This window comes from Mobula hypostoma, chromosome 7 (genome assembly GCF_963921235.1).
Source record: "Mobula hypostoma chromosome 7, sMobHyp1.1, whole genome shotgun sequence".
NCBI classification, from domain to species: Eukaryota; Metazoa; Chordata; class Chondrichthyes; order Myliobatiformes; family Myliobatidae; genus Mobula; species Mobula hypostoma.
In genome coordinates, this window is record NC_086103.1 from 68,150,590 (window position 1) to 68,175,487 (window position 24,898).

Genomic DNA, 24,898 nt, shown 5'->3' on the forward strand with positions numbered 1-24,898 from the left:
TCAACATTCTGAGGTTCCATTGTTTTAGACTTGACAGAATGGGAGGGATTAAAGAGGGAGTGATGGCGTTATTAGTCAGGGAAAATATCATGGAAGTGGTCAGTCACGGCAGATTGGAGAGCTCATTTAGTGAGGCTTTATGGGTGGATCTGAGGAGTAAGAAAAGTATGACCACATTAATGGGATTATATTATTGACCACCCAACAGTCCTCTGGATTTGGAGGAACAAATCTGCAGAGAGATCGCTGACTGTTGCAAGAAACATACGGTTATAATGAGGTGCTTATGGAGTTGGTGAGTAGCCAAGTGGCTAAGGCGTTCGTCTAGTGATTTGAAGGTCGCTAGTTCAAGCCTTGGTTGAAGCAGTGCGTGTGTCCTTGAGCAAGGCACTTAATCACACATTGCTCTGTGACAGCACTGGTGCCAAGCTGTACAGGTCCTAATGCCCTTCCCTTGGACAACATCGATGACGTGGAGAGGGGAGACTTGCAGCATGGGCAACTGCTGGTCTTCCATACAACCTTGCCCAGGCCTGCGCCCTGGAAACCTTCCAAGGCGCAAATCCACGGTCTCATGAGACTATTAGATGCCTATATAATATGGAGTATAAGAAATGCAAGACGACAGTTAAGAAAGAAGTCAGGAGGGCTAAAAGAAAGCATGAGGTTGCCCGAGCAGACAAGTGAAGGGGAATCTTATACTGATATGTAAAGAGCAAAAGGATTGTAACGGTCGAAATTGGATCTTTGGAAGATCAGAATGGTAATTTATGCATGAAGCCAGAAGAAATGGGGGAAACACTAAATGGATTTTTTACATCTGTGTTTACTCAGGAGATGGACACAGGGTCTATAGAGGTGAGGCAAAGCAGCAGTGAGATCATGGGCCATATACAGATTATAGAGGAGGAGGTGTTCGCTGTCTTGGGGCAAATTAATAGCTAATGTTGTTCCATTGTTTAAGAAAAGGTCTAAAAATAAGCCAGGAAATTATAGGCTGGTCAGCCTGACATCAGTAGGGAGAAGTTATTGGAAGGTATTCTTTAGGATGAGATATATGAGTAATTGGATAGATATGGACCGATTAGGGATAGTCAGCATGGCTTTGCGCATGTTAGGTCATGTCTAACTAGTCTTACAGACCTTTTTGAGTAATTTACCAGGAAAGTTGAGGGAAAGACAGTGGATGTTGTCTACATGGACTTTAGCAAGGCATTTGACAAGGTCCCACATGGGAGATTGGTAAGAAGAGTTTAGTTGCTTGGAATTCAAGATGAGGAAGTAAATTGGATTAGACATTGGCTTTGTGGGAGAAGCCAACGAGTGGTAGTAGATGGTTGCCTCTCTGACTGGAGGCCAGTGACTAGTGGAGTGCCGCAGGGACTGGTGTTGGATCTGTTACTGTTTGTCATTTATATCAATAATCTGGATGATAATGTGGTTAACTAGAGCAGCATATTTAAGGATGACATCAAGATTGGGGCTGTCGTTGACAATGAGGAAGACTATGAGAACTTGCAGAAAACTGGTAGAGGAAATATAATGCAGACAAGTGCGAGATGTTGCATTTCAGTAGGACCGACCAGGGTAGGTCTTACAGAGTGAACGGTACAGAACTGAGGAATGTGGTATAAAAAAGGTTCTGGGAATACAGGTCCATAATTCATTGAAAATGCATTACGGGTAGATAGGGTCATAAGGAAAGTTTTTGACATATTGACTTTTATAATCCAAGTACTGAATATAAGAGATAGGATGTTATGTTGAAGTTGAATAAGATGTTGGTGAAGCCTAATTTGTGCGCAGATTTGGTCACCTGCCTTGAAAAAACATGTAAATAAGGTTGAAAGAGTATAGAGAAAATTTACTAAGAAATTGCCGAGATTGGAGGACCTGAGTTATAAGGAAAGTTTGAATAGGTTAGGATCTTGTTCCTTGGCTCATAGAAGTTTGAGAGAAGATTTGATAGAGGTATACAAAATTATGAGGGGTATAGATAGGGTAAATGCAAGCAGGCTTTTTCCACTGAGGTTGAGTGGGGCTAGAGGTTATGGGTTAAAGGTGAAAGGTGACAAGTTTAAGGGGAACATAAGGGGAAACTTCTTCATCAGGGGGTCATGAGAGTGTGAAACAAGCTACCAGTGCAAGTGGTGTGTGCAAGCTCGATTTGAATGTTTAGCTGTAGTTTAGATAGATACATTGATGGCATGGACTAGGTAGGCCGAATGCCCTAGTTCTATGCTGTATTTTTCTATGATTCCGTGACTCTTATGATAGGAGGTGCTTCTCTCCACCTCTGATCCCCCAATGAAGACTGTCTCATGGATTTCCAGTCTCTTCCTCCTGTAGTCCAGCACTTCAGTTTTGATGATGTTGAGTGAGGGGTTGTTGTTGTGGCCCTATTCAACCAGATTTTCACTCTCCCTCCTATATGTCCCAGGATGCCCAGGAGTGATGGAGGCAACAAGAACAAAGGCATTCTCACTTCTATTCTGGCACTTTGCTGTCTCAAATTATAATGCACTCATTTGCTGTGGCAGGAGTCCAGACTGTGCGCGCTACAACAGTGTTAGGGTAAGGCCCTTTCTCCCTAGGGACCACCTCTCGGGGAAGTTCCTGTGGCTGAAAGTGACTCATATAGAGGACACGCTCAACGTGAAGGAGTCATGGATGCTACAAGGTGACAAGGCATTGCTCATCAAAACAGTGTTAAAGCAGTCAGAGCCAGTTCTGAGGCTAACCAGTTGGTCTCTCAATGTCAGCAGAGAGGTCTTTAGAGGCATAGAGTAATACAGCTTGTTCATACTGACCATAGTCCCATTTGCATTCATTGGTCGCAAATCCCTCTAAACCCTTCCTATCCAAGTGCTTATTCAGTATCTTTAAAATGTTATTGTATGTGGCTCAATCACTTTCTCTGGCAGCTCATTCCATACATGCATCACCCTTTGCAAGCATATAAAATGTTCAATTTAAATGTCTGAAACGTTCAAAAAGCATTTTTGCTCCCAGATCTAGTGAGACCATTCCCTAACATTCATTGTGAAGAGCTGCAGGCTCCAAGTTTCATTGGTGTTGGTGGAAATGTTCATCAGTAATGACAACGTGAGTTATAGAGCCAATGCTAGGAAATATCAGGTGCAAAAGTGTTACTTGTTTCGTGTAGCTGGTTAGGACAAACCTATGCTTATTATGTGGTTCTGTTTATTGTTGCCCCTGAATCTCAAACTAAAAAGCATAGGAAATGATAATTTACCGAATCTGTAAATGTAATCTGCAGAATCTTTTTTGTTTATGATAATGTACTTTGCATGTGATTACCTGGGAATGGAACATTGAACTTATTGTAATTGACTGTGGTTTTGCATTGATGTAATGTCAGCTTTAGAGAAATCAGTAGATTAGATGGCTTGAACAGAGCAACCACTGTTACCTAGTATTCAGCTTGTAGGAGTGCACATTGCCGGAGGGATATTTTTCACACATTTTTGCCCCAAGATGAGCTTGTACTAAAACTTTAACTTTACAAACCATATGTTGATTTGCCAGGTTGTGATTTATCAACATTTTTCTTCACGAACTTGCCTCTTCTTCATTAATCTTGTTGTGTTGACAATTAGAAGACACCAGCAATTACGTTTGTAAATAAAACTGCATTTGGAAAGCGGTGAAATCATCGGACAAAGTCAGCAAGGATTTGTGAAAGGAAAATCATGTCTGACGAATCTCATAGAATTTTTTGAGGATGTAACTAGTAGAGTGGATAGGGGAGAACCAGTGGATGTGGTATAATTGGATTTTCAAAAGGCTTTTGACAAGGTCCCACACAGGAGATTAGTGTGCAAACTTAAAGCACACGGTATTGGGGATAAGGTATCGATGTGGGTGGAGAATTGGTTAGCAGACAGGAAGCAAAGAGTGGGAATAAACGGGACCTTTTCAGAATGGCAGGCGGTGACTAGTGGGGTACCGCAAGGCTCAGTGCTGGGACCCCAGTTGTTTACAATATATATTAATGACTTGGATGAGGGAATTAAATGCAGCATCTCCAAGTTTGCGGATGACACGAAGCTGGGTGGCAGTGTTAGCTGTGAGGAGGATGGTAAGAGGAGGCAGGGTGACTTGGATAGGTTGGGTGAGTGGGCAAATTCATGGCAGATGCAATTTAATGTGGATAAATGTGAAGTTATCCACTTTGGTGGCAAAAATAGGAAAACAGATTATTATCTGAATGGTGGCCGATTAGGAAAAGGGAAGGTGCAACGAGACCTGGGTGTCATTATACACCAGTCATTGAAAGTGAGCATGCAGGTACAGCAGGCGGTGAAAAAGGCGAATGGTATGCTGGCATTTATAGCGAGAGGATTCGAGTACAGGAGCAGGGAGGTACTACTGCAGTTGTACAAGGCCTTGGTGAGACCACACCTGGAGTATTGTGTGCAGTTTTGGTCCCCTAATCTGAGGAAAAACATCCTTGCCATAGAGGGAATACAAAGAAGGTTCACCAGATTGATTCCTGGGATGGCAGGACTTTCATATGAAGAAAGACTGGATGAACTGGGCTTGTACTCGTTGGAATTTAGAAGATTGAGGGGGGGATCTGATTGAAACATATAAAATCCTAAAGGGATTGGACAGGCTAGATGCAGGAAGATTGTTCCCGATGTTGGGGAAGTCCAGAACGAGGGGCCACAGTTTGAGGATAGAGGGGAAGCCTTTTAGGACTGAGATTAGGAAAAACTTCTTCACACAGAGAGTGGTGAATCTGTGGAATTCTCTGCCACAGGAAACAGTTAAGGCCAGTTTATTGGCTATATTTAAGAGGGAGTTAGATATGGCCCTTGTGGCTACGGGGGTCAGGGGGTATGGAGGGAAGGCTGGGGCGGGGTTCTGAGTTGGATGATCAGCCATGATCATAATAAATGGCGGTGCAGGCTCGAAGGGCCGAATGTCCTACTCCTGCACCTATTTTCTATGTTTCTATGTTTCTATGTAAAACTGGAAGAACACTACTTTTTGAAGTTTTTATTTAAAGACTTTCATTGAGTAAGCGCATTGCATTAGCAATAGGGCTTACCAGACTTTATTATTATGAAATCTTAGGTAAAAATGACCGGTTATAAAAGAAAAATCTATTGTTACAATTTTATCATGAATCCTCCCCTTCTTTGTCTGTCCATTCCATCATATGAGCCCTCCCTCCAGTTTCTGCTATTAACAATCAGCAGCCAACCCAACTCTCCAGTTTCTGCTATTAACAATCAGCAGCCAACCCAACTCTCCAGTTTCTGCTATTAACAATCAGCAGTCCTGACGAAGGGTCTCGGCCTGAAGCGTCGACTGTACCTCTTCCTGGAGATGCTGCCTGGCCTGCTGTGTTCACCAGCAACTTTGATATGCGTTGCTCCAACCCAACAGTCCAATTTCTGCTATTAACAATCAGCAGCCAACCCAACTCTCCAGTTTCTGCTATTAACAATCAGCAGTCCTGACGAAGGGTCTCGGCCTGAAGCGTCGACTGTACCTCTTCCTAGAGATGCTGCCTGGCCTGCTGTGTTCACCAGCAACTTTGATGTGCGTTGCTCCAACCCAACTCTCCAGTTTCTGCTATTAACAATCAGCAGCCAACCCAGGGTGAGCCAGTGCCTTGTCCTCTCTTCCAACATTAAATTGTATTACTTCTGGGGAAACTTAAACTAGTTTGGCAGGAGTGAATGGAATTTTAAACTAGTCCTGATGAATGGTCTCGGCTTGAAACATTGACTCTTTATTCCTTTCCATAAATGCTGACTGACCTTATGGAGTTTCTCTGGCATTTTGTGTGTTTTACTATGAAACTGGCCATACAACTTTACAAGCCTGCAGAATCCTATAACACAGAGGTATTTTATGTAAAACACTATTTAGTCACCCTCTCTGCAAAAGTCATTTGTTTCATACATCCTACCCCAGCAAACATTCCTAATTGGCTTATTTTTTTTATTTTCAAGGAAACATTTTTATGTGAGACAATCTTTCATCTAACATAAACTTAAGCAGTTCCCAAATCAGTGATCCTATAAATGCAAACAAAACATTTTTAGTGTAGTGTGAATTGTGCATTCTAGGTAGCAGACTTTTTCCTGAGGATATGACATTTTCATAATAACATAATATACATCTGAAACAATAAGTTATCACACATACAGAAGTGAATAGAAAAATAGCAATTATAATATTATGTGCATTGATATTTCTGTAAACATTACAGCATTACAACAAAATAGCACTTCACAACAAGACATTGCAATGAAAGTCTTGGTTCTTGTCTAAATAATTGTTTCTGGAGCATGTTGAGTCCTTTTTAATAGGAACGCTGTTTTGAAATTCCTCAGAATTTGTTGTAAAACACCCAAAAGTTGTGGTTTTCTTAGTGGGTACGATCGAATTAGCACAAACACCATATTCCCCATTGATAGTCTTTCCAGGAAACTTGTAGTTTTCTTTTGATCCATTGGACTGTAAGGAAGAGCGGCGAAGGGACGGCAACAGCCTCCAGCCTTGCAGGCTGCACATTTCCATGTTCGGCTGCTTGTTCTTCTCATTGTGGGACAGCGACGACCTTCTGTCATTGACACTGAAAATAAAAGAGCCATTATCCATCGAGTCTTTTCGCTGCTGGTCGAGAGAACTCATCTTCCAGTTGTAATTGTAAACCTGCCAGACCGGTCGCTTTCTGCGGTGGCACTGACACTTCAGGATTCGGATAAAAGCTCTTTTGAACTCTTTACTGGAGCAAGAGTAAATTATGGGGTTTACACAACTGTTCGAGTACCCTAGCCAAAATACTACTTTAAAGACAGTTTCTGTTGGTTTCAACGAGGGAAAGAATGAACCTGTGAAAGACAAAGTTCACAGAAGTTAAATTCATGTTTTTGAAAATCAACAAATCAATAAAGAATAATAATTATGCTAATACTTAGACAACAGTGTTATCCTCTTTCCGTATAATGCTAAGCTTTTTTTCAAAAAGAAAAAGTGGCCTTTCTTAGTTAAATCTATGAAAGGAATTCACTTTTTTTCCTGAAGAGCCTAAAACTGTAAGTGCTCCACTCTTCTCTGTTTGAAACTTGGAAACTTCTTCCTATATGTAGACAAGTTTATTATTAAAGACATGAAGTTTTCATGTTTTATTGTTTTACAACATTGAATCTCAGAATCACAGTGGATTTAATTTGGCTTTTCTTTGACATCGATCAACAGAAAAAGACTCGTGTCAAAATGAAAACAGATTCAAAGTGATCTAAATTAATTACAAATATAAAACACTAAATAATTGATTGCGTAAGTATTTACCCCCTTTAGTAAGACACACCAATTCATCTCTGGTGCAGCCAATTGGTTTTCGAAGTCACATAATTAGTTAAATGGAAATTGCCTGTGTGCAGTCAAGGTGTTTCAATTGATTGTAGTTAAAACACACCTGTATCTGGAAGATCTAACTGCTAGTGAGTCAATATCCTGGCAAAAACTACACCATGAAGACAAAAGAGTATTCCAAGCAACTCAATGAAAAGCTTATTGAAAAGCACAAGTCAGGAGATCCATACAGGAAAATTTCCAAGTGTCTGAATATCCCTTGGATTACAGTTAAGTCGGTCATCAAGAAATGGAAAGAATATGGCACAGCTGTAAATCTATGAATTTAGACCAATTTGTAGAAATTTGATTTCACTTTGGATCTCCCTCCCGGTACTTATCCCTGCAAGCATCCTAAATGCTACACCTGCCCATTCACCTCCTCTCTCATCTCCATTCATGGCCCCAAACAGTCCTCCCAGGTGAGGCAACACTTCACCTACAAATGTGCTGGGGGTTGTCTATCGTGTATGGTGCAGCAGCCTCTACACTGGTGAGACCCATTGTAAATCTAGGGACCCCTTCGTCGAGCATCTATGCTCCATCTGCCAGAATCAGAATTTCCTCGTGGCCAAACATTTAAATTCCAATTCTTATTCCCGATCTGACATGTCAGTCCCTAAATTCCTCTTGTACCATAATGAGGCCATCCTCAGGGTGGAGGAGAAATACCTTATATTAAGTCTGGGTGGCCTCCAACCTGATGGCATGAATATTGATCTCTCCTTCTGGTTAAAAATAATCCCCCCCCCTTTTTTTTATTCTCCACCCTGGTCTCTTACCTCTTCTGGCCTGCCTATCACCTCCTGCTGGGCCCCTGACTCCTTTGGTCCTCTCTCCTCTCCTTTCGGATTCCTTCCTCTCCAGCCCTTTATCTTTATCTACCCACTTGGCTTCACCTATCACCTTTGAGTTATCCTTTCCCCCTCCCCACCTTTTTGTTTTGGCATCTTCCCCTTTCATTTCCAGTCCTGATGAAGGGTCTCGCCCGAAACATCAACTGTTTATTCATTTCCACAGATGCTGCGTGACCTGCTGAGTTCTTTCAGCATTTTATGGGTGTTGCTTTGCTTATGTAACACCCATTTTAATGGCATCAGCACACACCTACCATACCTGCTATGACATTGGACGACAGTTTCACCAAGTACTTGTCTTGGTAATGGTCAGTGAGAAGTTCATTATTACAGCAATTAAATTTTTGATTCAAGTCATTTTCCAATTCCAAATAAAGCCACTAGGTGTCAATGCAAACTGCAGCTCAGCTACATTCCTTGCTCAATGTCCTGATCTCTCTTATGAATTTTCCTGTAGATACTATTAATTACTCCCCCCACCTCAAACTGTGCTCCAGAAGGCAGGCCTGTGACTGTGATTTTCTATTGCTTTGTGCTTCCCTTGAGAGTAAGAGGGATCTTTGTTTCATATTTTCTGAGTTTTCAGCCCAAAATCGGGAGGAGAAGATGGCAGTGCGACGCAGCGCGCGCAGCTCTCCAGTGAAATGATATCATATCTGTTAAATAGGGGCTGTGGGCAATTCTGATTTGATGAAGACAGACGTGAGAAGCAGAGGAACATCTGGAGAAATTTCTGAAATGCCTGGTTTGCTGCTGTTGTTACTGTGCGATCGAGAATCTCCAATCTCCAGAGGGTAGGCCTCAAATTCTCCGACCTTGCCTGCTGCTGGTGACTGATGCTGAGGTCGAAACGTTCGGATAGAGATGGTGCTCGGTATTCAGTGTCGGAGAGCTGATCGGAGCTCGAAGTTTTCGGACGACTCAGAGTCGGACTGTGGTCGGGCATGACAGGGAGAGTTTTCTTCCTTCTCCCGTCTGTGTGAGATGTGGGACATTCGAAAGACTTTGAACTTTTTTACTGTGACCATGGACTGTTCTTCATCAAGTTATGGTATTGTTGCACTGTTGTAACTATATGTTATAATTATGTGGTTTTGTTAGTTTTTCAGTCTTGGTCTGTCCTGTGTTTTTGTGATATCACACCGGAGGAAATAATGTATCATTTCTTAATGCATGCATTACTAAATGACAATAAAAGAGGACTGTGTGTCCTCATAATCTAATCTAAAAGTCCAGGTTGATGCTGCTATGCAGTCGTGATGGGATTTCTACAGGGTCTGAGGTGCTGTCTCTTCAAAGGCATGTTCAATCAAGGATCTGTCTCCTGACTTTCGATGACACGGAAAACCATGTGAAGCTATTATGTACAATTGCACAGGAGTCATCGCAGAGTTCTGATCAATATTTATTCTCCACTCAACATTTCTGATGATTAATCATTGACACATGACTGTTCGTGCAAGTCTGCATTAACAAATGGACCACTCCTTTTGCTCCATTGCCATATGGCTCCATTTCAAAATTATTTATTGGGTCTCTTATGCAATTTGGGACATCCTGAAAAGAGCCAGAGAAATGTGATTCTTTTTCTCTCTTCCAGGCCTCTTGTGGGATCTTGGTGGCATTGTGCATAGTGTAGATTGCCAAAGGATATAGTGGGATATGGATCAGTAGGAGATATGAACAGAGAATGGCAGAGTTTAATCAGAGCGAGTATGAGATATTGCACCTTGGGAGATCAAATGTAAAGGGACAGTATGCAGTTAATGGTAAGACTCTAAGCAGTGTTAATATACAGAGGGGTATTAAAGTCTAAGCCCATTGTTCCCTAAAGGTGTCAACAGAGGTTGATAGTGTGGTAAAGAAGATGTATGGTGTGCTTGTCTTTGTTAGTTAAGGCACTGAGTTCAGGAGTGAGAAAGTTATGTTGCAGCCTAACAAAGATCTATTGACTATTGTACTCAATTCTGTCTGTATTATAGGAAGGATGTGGAAGCTTTGGAGAGGCTGCATTTGGACTATTGCTTTCAGTTCTGTTTGCCCTATTAGAGGAGGGATGTGGAGGCTTTGGAGAGGGTGCAGAAGATGCTTATTAGGCTTCTGCCTTGATTAGAGGGCATGTAATAAAAGGAGAGGTTGGACAAACTTGGGTTGTGTTCTCTGGCGTGGCAGAGATTGAGGGGAGACCTGATAGAATCTTATAAGATTATGAGCGGCATAGATATGATAGACAGCTGGTATCTTTTTCCCAGATTTCTAGGCTTCTTGGGGCGAAGATTTCTGAGCATTTGGAAAACCAGGGGCAGTCAGCTTGGCTTTGTACACAGCAGGTCATGTCTTACTAACTTGATTGAGATTTTAGAGGAAGTAATGAAGATGAGCTAGATAGATAGATAGATATACTTTATTCATCCCGAGGGAAATTGGGTTTCGTTACAGCTACACCAACCAAGAATAGAGTATAAATATAGCAATACAAAAACCACAAACAATATGCAAACTATGCCAGATGGAAATAAGTCCAGGACCAGCCTATTGGCTCACGGTGTCTGACCCTCCACGGGAGGAACTGCAAAGTTCGATGGCCACAGGCAGAAACAACCTCCCGTGACGCCCAGTGTTGTATCTTGGTGGAATATGGCATGAGTCCAACAGTAAAAAGTTCAATATCCGTTCTACAAACACGTTCCTCCATCGTAATATGACCAGGATTGCACCATCCGTTGTTAACCAGAACAGCAAGCCCCTAACTCCTTTACGCTTACCGCTCTCAGTGCACTTCCGGTCAGCTATGGGCACTGTCTACATAAATTTTAGTAAAGCATTGAGCAAGGTCCCTCATGTGAGGGTCATTCAGAAGACTAAGACGCATAGAGTTCACGATGAATGGCAGTTTGGATTTAGAATTATCTCATTCATTGAAAACAGAGAGTAATAGTCAATGAGACACATTCTGACTGGAAGTCTGTGACTAGTGGTGTTTCACAGGAGTCTCTGCTATTTGTAATGTAAATGACCTGAATGTAAACATAGATGGGTGGTTTACTGTGTTTACAGAGGATATGAAGATTGGTCATGTGGATGGCAGAGAAGACTGCCAAATGTTACAGTGGATTTAAATCAGATGCAGATATGGGAAAAGTAATGGCAGGTGGAGTTTAACACTGCTAAATGTTAAGTGTTGCAGTTTAAGATGTCAAGTGTAAAAGGATAGTGTTCTACTAATGGCAAGATCCTTAAGCTTTGATGTGCAGAGGGAAGTTGGGGACCAAGCCCATAACTTCCTGAAAGTGACTACTACAGGTTGATAAGATGGTAAATGAGGCATATAGTTTGCTTGCCTTTACTAGTGAGGAGTCAGAAAGTTACTTTACAGTTTATAAAACTCTGGTTATGTTGATTAGAGTATTATATTTAATTTGGTCGCCGCGTTATTGGACAATCTTGAGCTTTGGAGGGGGTGTAGAAGAGGTTTACGAGATGCTTTCTGGATTAAACGACATGTGCTATAAGGAGAGGTGAGCTAGACCTGGCCTATTTACTCTGAAGATGCGGAAGCCAGCTGGTATCTTTCTCCCAAGGTTGGAATTTAAGTTGAGAGGGAGTAAATTCAAAAGAGCTGTGCACGGCAGTTATTTTACACAGACCGTCGTGGGTGCCTGGACATGTTGCTAGGAGTGGTGATGGAGGCGAATATGATGGAGGTGTTCAAGAAACTCTCAGAGGAGCACATGAATGTACCGAGACTGGAGGGGTATGAACCTTGTGTAGGCAGAAGTGATTAGTTTAGTTAGGCTTTTAATTAATACTTCAATTAGTTTGCTGCAACACCGTGGGCCTGATCCTGTGCTGTACTGTCCTATTTTCTATGTTACTTCCTCAAAAAATTCAGTTAAATTAATGAGCCCTGCTGGCTATTCATAATCAGTCTCTGCCTCTCTGAGTATACTTAAATTCCATCCCTTGGAATTTTCTCCATTAATTTCTCTATAAGGTTTATGGGCCTCTTATTACCTGGTTTATCCTACTGCTCTTCCTAAACAATGTAAATATAAATTCATATCTTAAAAGGTGATGTTTGGTTCTAGTCTCCCTCCCCTCTCCAACTATCTCCCCATCTCAGCCAGGGGAATCATCCTCCCTCCATCCAATCTAACATTCCCTGTCAGAATTTTGTATATTCCAAAGATATCTTCTCCCATTCTTCCAAACTCTGTTGGCCTGTTGACCCAGTATCTCCTCCCTTGACAATTCTGTCATGCCAAGAATCAATCCAATGAATGTTTAGAAACATAGAAAACCTACAGCACAATACAGGCCCTTTGGCCTGCAAAACTGTGCCAAACATGTCCTTACCTGAGAAATTACCCAGGGTTACACATAGCCCTTTATTTTTCTGAGCTCCATATACCTGTCCAGGAGTCTCTTAAAAGACCCTATCATATCCGCCTCCACCACCATCGTCGGCAGCCCATTCCACGCACTCACTTCTCTCTGCATTAAAAACTTACCCCTGACATCTCCTCTGTACCTACTTCCAAGCATCTTAAAACTGTGCCCTCTCGTGCTAGCCATTTCAACCCTGGGAAAAAGCCTCCAACTATCCACAAGATCAATGCCTCTCATCATCTTCAGGTCACCTCTCATCCTCCGTTGCTCCAAGGAGAAAAGGCCGAGTTCACTCAACCTATTCTTATAAGGCATGCTCCCCAATCCAGGCAACATCCTTGTAAATCTCCTCTGCACCCTTTCTATGGTTTCCATGTCCTTCCTGTAGTGAGGTGACCAGAACTGAGCACAGTACTCCAAGTGAGGTCTGACCAGATTGCTAAATAGCTGCAACATTACCTCTCAGCTCCTAATCTCAGTCCCATGATTGATGAAGGCCAATGCACCATATGCTTTCTTAACCACAGAGTCAAACTGCGCAGCAGCTTTGAGTGTCCTATGGACTCGGGCCCCAAGTTCCCTCTGATCCTCTGCACTGCCAAGAGTCTTACCATTAATACTATATTCTGTCATCATATGTGACCTTCCAAAATGAACCATCTAACACTTATTTGGGTTGAACTCTATCTGCCACTTCTCAGCCCATTTTTGCATCCTGTCAATGTCCTGCTGTAACTACTGACAGCCCTCCATACTATCCATAACACCTCCAAACTTTGTGCCATCAGCAAATTTACTAACCCATCCCTCCACTTATTCATCCAGGTCATTTATAAAAATCATGAAGAGTAGGGGTCCCAGAACAGATCCCTGAGGCACACCACTGGTCACCAACCTCCATGCAGAATATAACCCATCTACAACCACTCTTTGCCTTTTGTGGGCAAGCCAGTTCTGGATTCACAAAACAATTTCCCCTTGGATCCCATGCCTCCTTACTTTCTCAATAAGCCTTGCATGGGATACCTTGTCAAATGCCTTGCTGAAATCCATATACGCTACATCTACTGCTCTACCATCATCAATGTGTTCAGTCACATCCTCAAAAAATTCAATCAGGTTCATAAGGCATGATGTGCCTTTCACAAAGCCATGCTGACTATTCCTAATCATATTATGCCTCTCCAAATGTTCATAAATCCTGCCTCTCACAATCTTCTCCATCAACTTACCAACCACTGAAGTAAGACTCACTGGTCTATAATTTCCTGGCCTATCTCTACTCCCTTTCTTGGATAATGGAACAACATCCGTAACCCTCCAATCCTCCGGAACCTCTCCCGTCCCCATTTATAATGTAAAGATCATTGCCAGACGCTCAGCAATCTCCTCCCTCGCCTCCCACAGTAGCCTGGGGTACATCTCGTCCGGTCCCAATGACTTATCCAACTTGACGCTTTCCAAAAGCTCCTGCACATTCTCTTTCTTAATATCTACATGCTCAAGCTTTTCAGTCCGCTGTAAGTCATCCCTACAATCACAAAGATCCTTTTCTGTAGTGAATACTGAAGCAAAGTATTCATTAAATACCTCTGCTATCTCCTCTGGTTCCATACACACTTTTCCACTCTCACACTTGATTGGTCCTATTCTCTCAGGCCTTATCCTCTTGCTCTTCACATACTTGTAGAATGCATTCGGGTTTTCCTTAATTCTGTCCACCAAGGCCTTCTCATGGCCCCTTCCAGCTCTCCTAATTTCTTTCTTGATCTCCTTCCTGCTAGCCTTATAATCTTTTAGATCTCTATTGTTACCTAGCTTTTTGAACCTTTTGTAAGCTCTTTTTTTCTTCTTGACTAGATTTACAACAGCCTTTGTACACCAGGGCTCCTGTACCCTACCATCCTTTCTCTGTCTCATTGGAACGTGCCTATGCAGAACACCACACAAATATCTCCTGAACATTTGCCACACTTCTTCTGTACAATTCCCTGAGAACATCTGTTTCTAATTTATGCTTCCAAGTTCCTACCTGATAGCCCCATATTTCCCCTTACTACAATTAAACGCTTTCTAACTTGTCTGTTCCTATCCCCCTCCAATGCTATGGTAAAGGAAATAGAATTATGATCACTATCTCCAAAATGCTCTCCCACTGAGAGATCTGACACCTGACCAGGTTCACTTGCCAATACCAGATCAAGTACAGCCACTCCTCTTCTCGGCTTATCTACATATTGTGTCAAGAAACTTTCTTGAACACACCTAACAAACTCCACCCCATCTAAACCCCTCGCTCTAGGGACATGCCAATCAATATTTGGGAAATCAAGATCTCCCACCACGACAACCTTATTATTATTACACCTTTCCAGAATCTGTCTCCTTATCTACTCCTCGGTGTCCCTGTTACTATTTGGTGGTCTATGAAAAATACCCAGTAGAGTTATTAAGCCCTTCTTGTTTCTAATTTCCACCCACAGAGACTCAGTAGACAATCCCTCCATGACTTCCTCCATTTCTGCAGCCGTGACACTATCTCTGATCAATAGTGCCATGCCCCCACCCCTTTTGCCTCCCTCCCTGTCCTTTCTGAAACATCTAAAACCTGGCACTCGAAGTAACCATTGCTGTCCCTGAGCCATTCAAGTCTCTGTAATCGCCACAACATTATAGCTCCAAGTACTGAGGCTGTCCCCGCCAGCAGTGCTGAAGCAGGACTACTTATTGTCAAGGGTACAGCCACTGGGGTACTCTCTAGCCTCTGACTCCTGCCCTTCCCTCTCCTGACTGTTACCCACTTATCTGTCTCCCCAGGGCCCGGTGTGACTCCCTGCCTATAGCTCCTCTCTATCACCTCCTCACTCTCCCTGACCAGACGAAGGTCATCGAGCTGCCTCTCCAGTTCCCTTACACGGTCCCTAAGGAGCTGCAGCTCGATGCACCTGGCGCAGATGTGGCCGTCCGGGAGGCTGGGAGTCTCCAGGACTTCCCACATCTGACACCGAAAACAGAAAACCGGCCTCACACACGTACTTCCTGTCTGTATTCCACTCAGGCAACCTACCTCGCCTTGACCCATTGAGCCAAAGCCTTCCTACTTTGTCTCCCTCTACACTGTCGCCTGCTGTATAAGGCTGTCTCCTTTTAAACTCTTCTCGCTGTTCTCACTGGCTGATGTCCACGCGCTTGCGCAGTTGTGCCCCGATCAAATCGCTGAAGAAGTAAATTTGTTGCACTCTCTCTATGGTGACCATATCTTTTCTTAGGTAAGGATACAACTACTGCACACATTACTCCAGATGTCCTCTCACCTAGGCTCTGTAGAATTGTAGTGAGATATCCTTGTTCCTGCAGGCAAAATCTCTTGTAATAAAGATTAACATACTATTCAGTTTATAGAGGGATCAGAAGTGGAGAGAGTGAGCAATTTCAAGTTCCTGGGTGTCAATATATCTGAGGATCTAACCTGGTCTCGAAATATCAATACAGCTATGAAGAAGGCAAGACAGTGGTTAGATTTCATCAGGAGTTTGAGGAGATTTGGTTTGTCACCTAAAACACTCAGAAACTTCTACAGATGTACCATGCAGAGCATTCTGACTGGCTGCATCACCAAGCGAAGTAAGCTGCAGTGTTGGAAAATTAGCCAGCTCCGTCATGGGTACTCGCCTCCATAATATCCAAGACATCTTCAAGGAACAGTGCCTCAGAAAAGTGGCTTCCATCATCAAGGACCTCCAGCACCCAGGGCATGCCCTCTTCTCATTGTTACCATCAGGCAGGAGGTACAGAAGCCTGAAGGCACACACTCAGTGATTCAGGAACAGCTTCTTCCCCTCTGCCACCCGATTGCTAAGTGGACATTGAACCCATGAACACTACCTCACTACTTTATTTTTTAAATTTCTGTTTTTGCATTACTTATCTTAATTTAACTATTTAATATACATATATATACCTACCGTAATTCAGTTTTTTTCTACATTTATCATGTATTCCATCGTACTGCTGCCACATTTCACGATATATGCTAAACAAGAGAAAATCTACAAACGCCAGATATCCAAGCAACACACACAAAATGTTGGAGGAACTCAGCAGGCCAGGCAGCATCTATGAAAAAGAGTACACAGTCAACGTTTTGGGCCAAGACTCTTCATCAGGACTGGGAAAAAAGATGAGGAGTTAGAGTGAGAGTGTGGGGGAAGGGGACAAAGAATCATAAGGTGATATGTGAAACTGGGGGGGAGGGGGGCAGGGGAGGAGGGTGAAGTAAGGAGCTGGGAATTTGATTGGTGGAAGAGATACTGGGCTGGAGAAAGGGGAATCTGATCGGAGAGGGCAGAAGACCATGGAAGAAAGAAAAGGGGGAGGAACACCAGAGGTAAGTGATGGGCAGGTAAGCAGGTAAGTTGAGAGAGGGAAATGGGAATGTGGAAAGATGAAGGAGGGGAGGGGGCATTACTGGAAGTTCAAGAAATCAATCTTCATGCCATCAGGTTGGAGGCTACTCAGATGGAATATAAAGTGTTGCTCCTCCAACCTGAGTGTGGCCTCATCATGATAGTCAAGTGTCATCTCACCTGGAAGAACTGTTTGGGGCCCTGAATGGTAGTCCCTCCCCTAACTTTCTTTCTCTGATTCCTCATCTTTTTTTCTCCAGTCCCATTCAAAGGTCTTGGCCTGAAACCTCGACTGTACTCTTTTCCATAGATGCTGCCTGGCCTGCAGAGTTTCTCCAGCATTTTAGTCATAGTCATAGTCATAGTCATACTTTATTAATCCCGGGGGAAGTTGGTTTTCGTTACAGTTGCTCCATAAATAATAAATAGCAATAGAACCATAAATAGTTAAATAGTAATATGTAAATTATGCCAGTAAATTATGAAATAAGTCCAGGACCAGCCTATTGGCTCAGGGTGTCTGACCCTCCAAGGGAGGAGTTGTAAAGTTTGATGGCCGCAGGCAGGAATGACTTCCTATGACGCTCTGTGCTGCATCTCGGTGGAATGAGTCTCTGGCTGAATGTACTCCTGTGCTCACCCAGTACATTATGTAGTGGATGGGAGACATTGACCAAGATGGCATGCAACTTAGACAGCATCCTCTTTTCAGACACCACCGTGAGAGAGTCCAGTTCCATCCCCACAACATCACTGGCCTTACGAATGAGTTTGTTGATTCTGTTGGTGTCTGTTACCCTCAGCCTGCTGCCCCAGCACACAACAGCAAACATGACAGCACTGGCCACCACAGACTCGTAGAACATCCTCAGCATCGTCCGGCAGATGTTAAAGGACCTCAGTCTCCTTAGGAAATAGAGACAGCTCTGACCCTTCTTGTAGATAGCCTCAGTGTTCTTTGACCAGTCCAGTTTATTGTCAATTCGTATCCCCAGGTATTTGTAATCCTCCACCATGTCCACACTGACCCCCTGGATGGAAACAGGGGTCACCGGTACCTTAGCTCTCCTGAGGTCTACCACCAGCTCCTGAGTCTTTTTCACATTAAGCTGCAGATAATTCTGCTCACACCATATGACAAAGTTTCCTACTTTCCTACTTTGTGCGTGTTATGACATATACTGGTGATATTAAACACGATTCTGATTCTGATTTTATTTGCTGTACCTGCACGTTGGCTTTCATTGACAGGTGCAGATGGACATCCAAAATCTCCTTGTCCATCATCATTCTCTGCTCTCGTCTTTTATCTCTCCTTTCTATTTCTCCCATCATGTTAAATCTTCACCTCCTCTACTTCAATCACTTGCACCTGAACCTTTTCCTCCCCTGCTCTCTCCTGGCCTGAGTATACCATTGGGCCTGAACTCCAGGAGTCAGGCACATGAAAACTTGTTATCGTGAGTGATATTGTTAAGGACGTCTATAGAACTGAAATTCAAATTTGAACATAATCTGCAGCTCCACAGCAGTGTGTGGAGTGCTAGTGACTGCAAACAAATTTCTCCCCCAATGCATTTTAACTCTGTTGGTTGTGACGGATCATCATAATGGACAGATCTGGATATTTAATGCCAGAATATCATTTTCACAACCTTCCTGTATTATCTATTAAAACTATGCCAATAGTACTTATGACATTTCACCTCTCAGTATTTGCTATAACACACTATTGACCAAAAATAAATGGAGCACACTGATAGTCTCAATAATGTTATGTATATCTATATATTTTATTATGAAGAATCCATTAGCGATGCAGATGTCATGTAATGTCTAAAATAAGTTTCTGGGCTGCAGTTACCACTGGTTTCAGAATGTCTGTGTATTCTTAATCACTTTCCTTATTAGTAAACTTATTGTTCTCAAACTTTGACGCAACGTATGTAAGGCTTCAGTTTAAGAAGACAAACCAGCTAGGTTTAAATAGATATAACATAGAACAATACAGCAACAAGCCCTTTGGCAAGAGAAGGTGGTTCACATACTCTCATGTATAAGAATGGATCAGTCATGATGAATTGGTGGTGTAGACTTGATAGGCCAAATAGCCCAATTCTGCTCTTATATCTCATGGTATTAAATCTGTCCTATGAAATAATACTGCCAAGAAATTGAAATCATTAGCTCAAATATATGGGTGATTTGTGCACAAAAAGCAGTTCTGCATTCATTAAATTGTTTTTGGTTTAGTCGATGACCAAAAGGAATTTGCCTCAGGCAAAAGTGGTTCACATTGGCACAGCTCAAGATTACAGGATCTCAGACACTTCCTCCACTGGCACCATAAGTTGCAGTTATGGAAGTCAACACAGCACCTCCACTAGTAACTTCAAATTAAAATTTTAAAAAATTCCCAGAAGAATAGATCACAGGATTCAGGAATGCAAAGGCAATTAATAGATTTGCAGCATTGCATGGATGTCTTTTAAAGAACATTTCCCAGTGTCATTGTTCAGCGTTTGTTGAGGGTGCTCGCTTTATGTTGAGCCCCTGTCATCTTGTTTTGCAATCACTTGTGATCTGATGTGATGACTGCTATCCCTTGATCAGTGGCTTGAGCCTACTTGTACAACTAGGTCACACCCTTAGGCTGAGGTTGTCTGCAAACGCCCGGGTAGAATACCATGCTATGCATCCCTGTTCTCCCTCATCTACACAGCAGCTCTTTATGCTGTTGCAATGGTGGGTGTCTCTACAGCCAGCTCTCTACCCAATGATCAATGCATCAATGACGTGGCAGGTGCAACCATTATGGACTGCTGCTGTCGGGAAATGCACTGCCAAAACATTTGCACATGATTTAGAGTGGACCTTTGGCAGGTTACCCAGTTCAGTGCAAGAAATACACACAGCACCAGTTTTGCATACAAAAATTGCTTAACTCCTTTAGATTTTAGTCATCCACCTTTTAATTTGACAGGGATTTCTCCATAGGAAGGGTAAGAATTTCCTCGACTGCTAATGATGACCTTTTTGGTCTGAAGGGCCTGTTTCTATTCTGTTTTTCTCTATAAGGGTGAGCACAGTGCCTGGCTGGTACAACTGCTCCTTCACAACTCCATCAACCCGGCCTGTGCTGGTTGACCCTGACCTCCGCTGCTGTCACTGCGGAGGCTTTGCACGTTGCGACCCCATGGGTTTCAACTGGGCACTCTAATTTCATCTCACATCCCAAAAATATTCAGTCTAGTTGATCGCAGTAAAATTACCGGAGCATGTTGGTGAGTGGTGCATTCTGGGAGGGAAGATAAAATAGGTTAGTGTAGGATTAGTGTTACAATGGGCCGATAGTCGCAAAGTGGACCCAAAGGAAGGAAGGACCTTCTTATGGTCCTTACACTTTATTTGTTTACTGTAACTGCATGCACCTTCTCTGTAGTTGTAATACTATATTCTGCATTGTTTTCTTTTTATTAATTTAATGTACTTATGTATAGCATCATCTATCCGGATGACACCCAGACTAAAGCTTTTCACTCTGTCTTGGTACGCATGACAATAATAAGCCACTACCAATAATCCTCTCTGAGTAAATACATCTGGGTTACCCAGTGATGAGTTCAAGTCACACCTCACATTGCCCTTAAGGGAGATTTGAACATGGTCTCCAAGTACTGGCTGATGTTTAGTGCTGTAACAGAGAGGTCACTGCCCTACCATCAGAACTGGTACCCAGCATGGAGATCTTGATGGACATTTGAGGGATAGGAACACTTAATAACCTTTGAGCAGTATTCTTATTAATACATTTATAGCATCCAGCCAACTTAAAATTTTGAAGTTGGGTTGAATAATGCATCATCAGAGTTCAACTCCAGGAGAATTTAAAATGACAAATAAAGTCAGACTCTTCCCCTTAAAGCAGGTGTGCACTATGGCTTAAGAGTAACAGTGAAAGAAATTTATTCTTGCAGTCTTGGCTCAGTATGGGAGAGGACAGGCACTATGCTTTCCTGATGTAATAATGGAAGTGTTGGACAAGAGGTGGGAAGGTGCGTCAGATGGGAGGGGATGGGGTCTGGTAAGGTACCAGGAGTTTCTCCAGGCTCACTCAGCAAAACCAGTGGGAGAGGAGAATTCTGCTAAATATCTGGAGCCAAATCCCAGCGAATAAATGTTGTGCTGGAAAAGGGACAGCAACCTCAGCTGTATGTTCCACACGGTAGGCTTATTCAGAAAGTCAGAAGGCATGGGATCCAGGGAAGTTTGGCCAGGTGGATTCAGAATTGGCTTGCCTGTAGAAGGCAGAGGGTCGTGGTGGAGGGAGTACATTCATATTGGAGGATTATGACTAGTGATGTCCCACAAGGATCTATTCTGGGACCTGTACTTTTCGTGATTTTTATTAACAACCTGGATGTGGGGGTAGAAGGGTGGGTTGGCAAGTTTGCAGACAACACAAAGGTTGGTGGTGTTGTAGATAGTGTAGAGGATTGTCAAAGATTGCAGAGAAACATTGACAGGATGCAGAAGTGGGCTGAGAAGTGGCAGATGGAGTTCAACCCGGAGAAGTGTGAGGTGGTACACTTTGGAAGGACAAACTCCAAGGCAGAGTACAAAGTAAATGGCAGGATACTTGGTAGTGTGGAGGAGCAGAGGGATCTGGGGGTACATGTCCACAGATCCCTGAAAGTTGCCTCACAGGTGGATAGAGTAGTTAAGAAAGCTTATGGGGTGTTAGCTTTCATAAGTCGAGGGATAGAGTTTAAGAGTCGCGATGTAATTACGCAGCTCTATAAAACTCTGGTTAGGCCACCCTTGCAGTACTGTGTCCAGTTCTGGTCGCCTCACTATAGGAAGCATTGGAAAGGGTACAGAGGAGATCTACCAGGATGCTGCCTGGTTTAGAGAGTATGCATTCTGATCAGAGATTAAGGGAGCTAGGGCTTTACTCTTTGGAGAGAAGGAGGATGAGAGGAGACATGATAGAGGTGTACAAGTTAATAAGAGGAATAGATAGAGTGGATAGCCAGCGCCTCTTCCCCAGGGCACCACTGCTCAATACAAGAGGACATGGCTTTAAGGTAAGGGGTGGGAAATTCAAGGGGGATATTAGAGGAAGGTTATTTACTCAGAGAGTGGTTGGTGCGTGGAATGCACTGCCTGAGTCAGTGGTGGCGGCAGATACACTAGTGAAGTTTAAGAGACTACTAGATAGGTATATGGAGGAATTTAAGTTGGGGGATTATATGGGAGGCAGGGTTTGAGGGTCGGCACAACATTGTGGGCTGAAGGGCCTGTACTGTGCTGTACTATTCTATGTTCTATGTCATCAGTTGATGCACCTTCGAATATCATTTCCCACCAATTGCACACATGCCCAATGCACCTTAGGTCCAACTATCTCCAGCAATGAGGACTCCATACTCTCCTCAGAGCCCTCCAACACAAACACTGCACCATGACACACATTTCACAATCAACATCTGCTGCCAGATTCAGCCAAACACGATGATCTGTTATGTGCTTATTTTTCACCAGCAGTTCTGCTGAAGACTACCAACAAGGTCTCCACCATGAACCGGTTTGTCCTTGGTTTCTACTTCTTGCACTGTCAATGGAAACTGGAGACCAGCTAGAGCTCCCAAGCATCTGGTCTCTGAGCTTTACACAAGGCATGGCTGCTTTTGGAATATGGTTGCGAAACTGCACTGAATAGTTAAGCAATTTGTTTTGACTTCTTTATTTAATAATTTTACTCAATAACTTGAAGGCATGTTAAATAAATTTACCATTTCAAATTAAAGCAAAAGTTGACTTGAAGTTACTTAAGTGTATTTTATAAGTTCTTAAAGTTTCATCATCACGTTCAACCTTACTGGACAGCCACAAGCAAACCTCAAAAATGCAACTGGAGACTAGTGAGGGATGTGAATGAGGGAATGGGTCAGGTAGACTACAGTCCATAACATGCGGTTGCTATGATAGATCCCTCCAACATTAGCAAACCGATGGAAGACGAGCATACCAGCATCAAGCCCTCGCACTGAGAAGATGCTGTTGTAATATGAGCAGTCACGACAGAGAATTGGCCATCATGGGGCTGAAACACCTTCTCATATTGAAAATTTCCTTCATCCCACACTTCCTTCCGGGATACAGGTATAAGCAGGAATATCGATTCCCCTGTCTCTATCCTCTCCTCACTGCAACCCTAGTTTGTTCCTTCTTTCTCTCAGTCAGTTACAGCAGGGAGCAATTAGCAGAAATGTCAGAAAAGGGTGAAGATGAAGATGCACCATAAGTTGATCATTCCCAGCTACTAGCTCAGGCATTGCAAAGCAAAGGGGATCTGAAGTCGTAACAGAAGGCGCTGAGGATGGGAAGCAGCTTTTTGAGAGAGACGTAGCGCTAGCAAGTCAGACTGATTGACATAGTTTTTGTTTTTATAACAGCTCAGCTACCTTGTACTCTCCACACCGCAACACACAGTAGAGAAGAATTGGTTACAATTGAAGTCATATTCAGGTGCAAGTTGCTCAATAAATAAAGACAATGCATCCTTGACATGATTCATTACTGGACAGCTGAAATTTACAGGTCTACTTCCATCAAGCTAAATATACAGCCACTAATAAAAATGAAGACATGTTACTTTATAACATCCAAAGCATCGAATCATTTAATTGCTATGTTTCTTTAATGTTGCGTGCCTGTTTGCTACAAACACAGATTAAGTAAATAGTTAGGACAATACCTTTGGACACTCTCTGATAATGAAGTGAACTGTTGCAAAAACATTCCCGCAGATTGATTCAAACCAGCAATGAGTTTAAATCCTATGCTATCTTTGTGGCCAAAGAAACCAGCAAAAAGATGATTGACAGCATGCCTTATCTCTTTATACTTTTAAAGCTGTGATAGAAATTTGCATTTCTAACAAGGTTTAATGATGTTGTATTTTTTAGAAATAGTATCCCTTATCAACAGAGGTGGGTATTGTGAAGCAACTCAAAGAAAGTACAACTCATAAGTCTAAATATTACTTTTTACTGTTTGTAAGTTCATCATTTTCCACATCCCACCACACAAAATAGCGACTTGATTAGTAACAGAGGCTGTGGTCCAACAATCAGATTGATAAGTTTCCATTTGTCAATGCTTTTGCTTTACGAGTGAAGTCACGCAACAGCATTTGTGTAAATATAACTGCTGACTTTCACACTGAGCATGCAGTACCAAAGCAGGTCTTAGTGAAGTATGCACCGTCACTAATTCTTCCCTCCACTTCTTCTGGTATGTATTAAGTAGAACAATCAGACATGCCTATATATGCATAATGAAAGAATCTAAATAAACCACCATATGAAGGCAACAATATACTCTGGATTGCTGCAGTGTTTGAAGTCCAAATAAAGACCACTGATTTGTCCTTGGGTTTACAATAAAGATTGCCTGTTATGCCAACAGCTGATTAGATTATTTTGTTGGAATATAGCAGCTGTTTACAGTCACAATACATTTATCTAAGTAGCATCTAAGTAGCACAAAATATTAACAGCGATGTAGTAAAGGAATCAGTTACAATTAGTCTTGCCCAACGTAAGTGGCAGTAGCTCATGGTCTGAATACACAACCACTTCTCATAATGCAGTTTGCAAACAGAAATCAAATAATACCATAACTCAGTTGCAACCTGGTTTATTTGATCAAAGTAAATCATTGATAAAGCGTCAAGTGCATATTATATGGACTGTATTCAATAGCATAAGGATTTCAGGAGAACCCTCAGAATACAGTATCGCATCAGTTGCTAAGCAGAGGTCCATGAGCCAGTCTTCATTG

The 24,898-nt window shown here is 42.6% G+C and overlaps 1 protein-coding gene across 1 annotated transcript in view; it reads right to left on the minus strand.

The window, feature by feature from the left end:
- Positions 1-5,119: 5,119 nt before the first annotated feature.
- LOC134349374 (alpha-1B adrenergic receptor-like) overlaps positions 5,120-24,898 on the minus strand; it is a 65,147-nt gene continuing 45,368 nt past the window's right edge. The window contains exon 2 of the mRNA XM_063053579.1: positions 5,120-6,875. Within this exon, the coding sequence (XP_062909649.1) occupies positions 6,271-6,875 (605 nt within the window). The 3' untranslated portion in view covers positions 5,120-6,270. The remainder of the gene's footprint in view (positions 6,876-24,898) is intronic.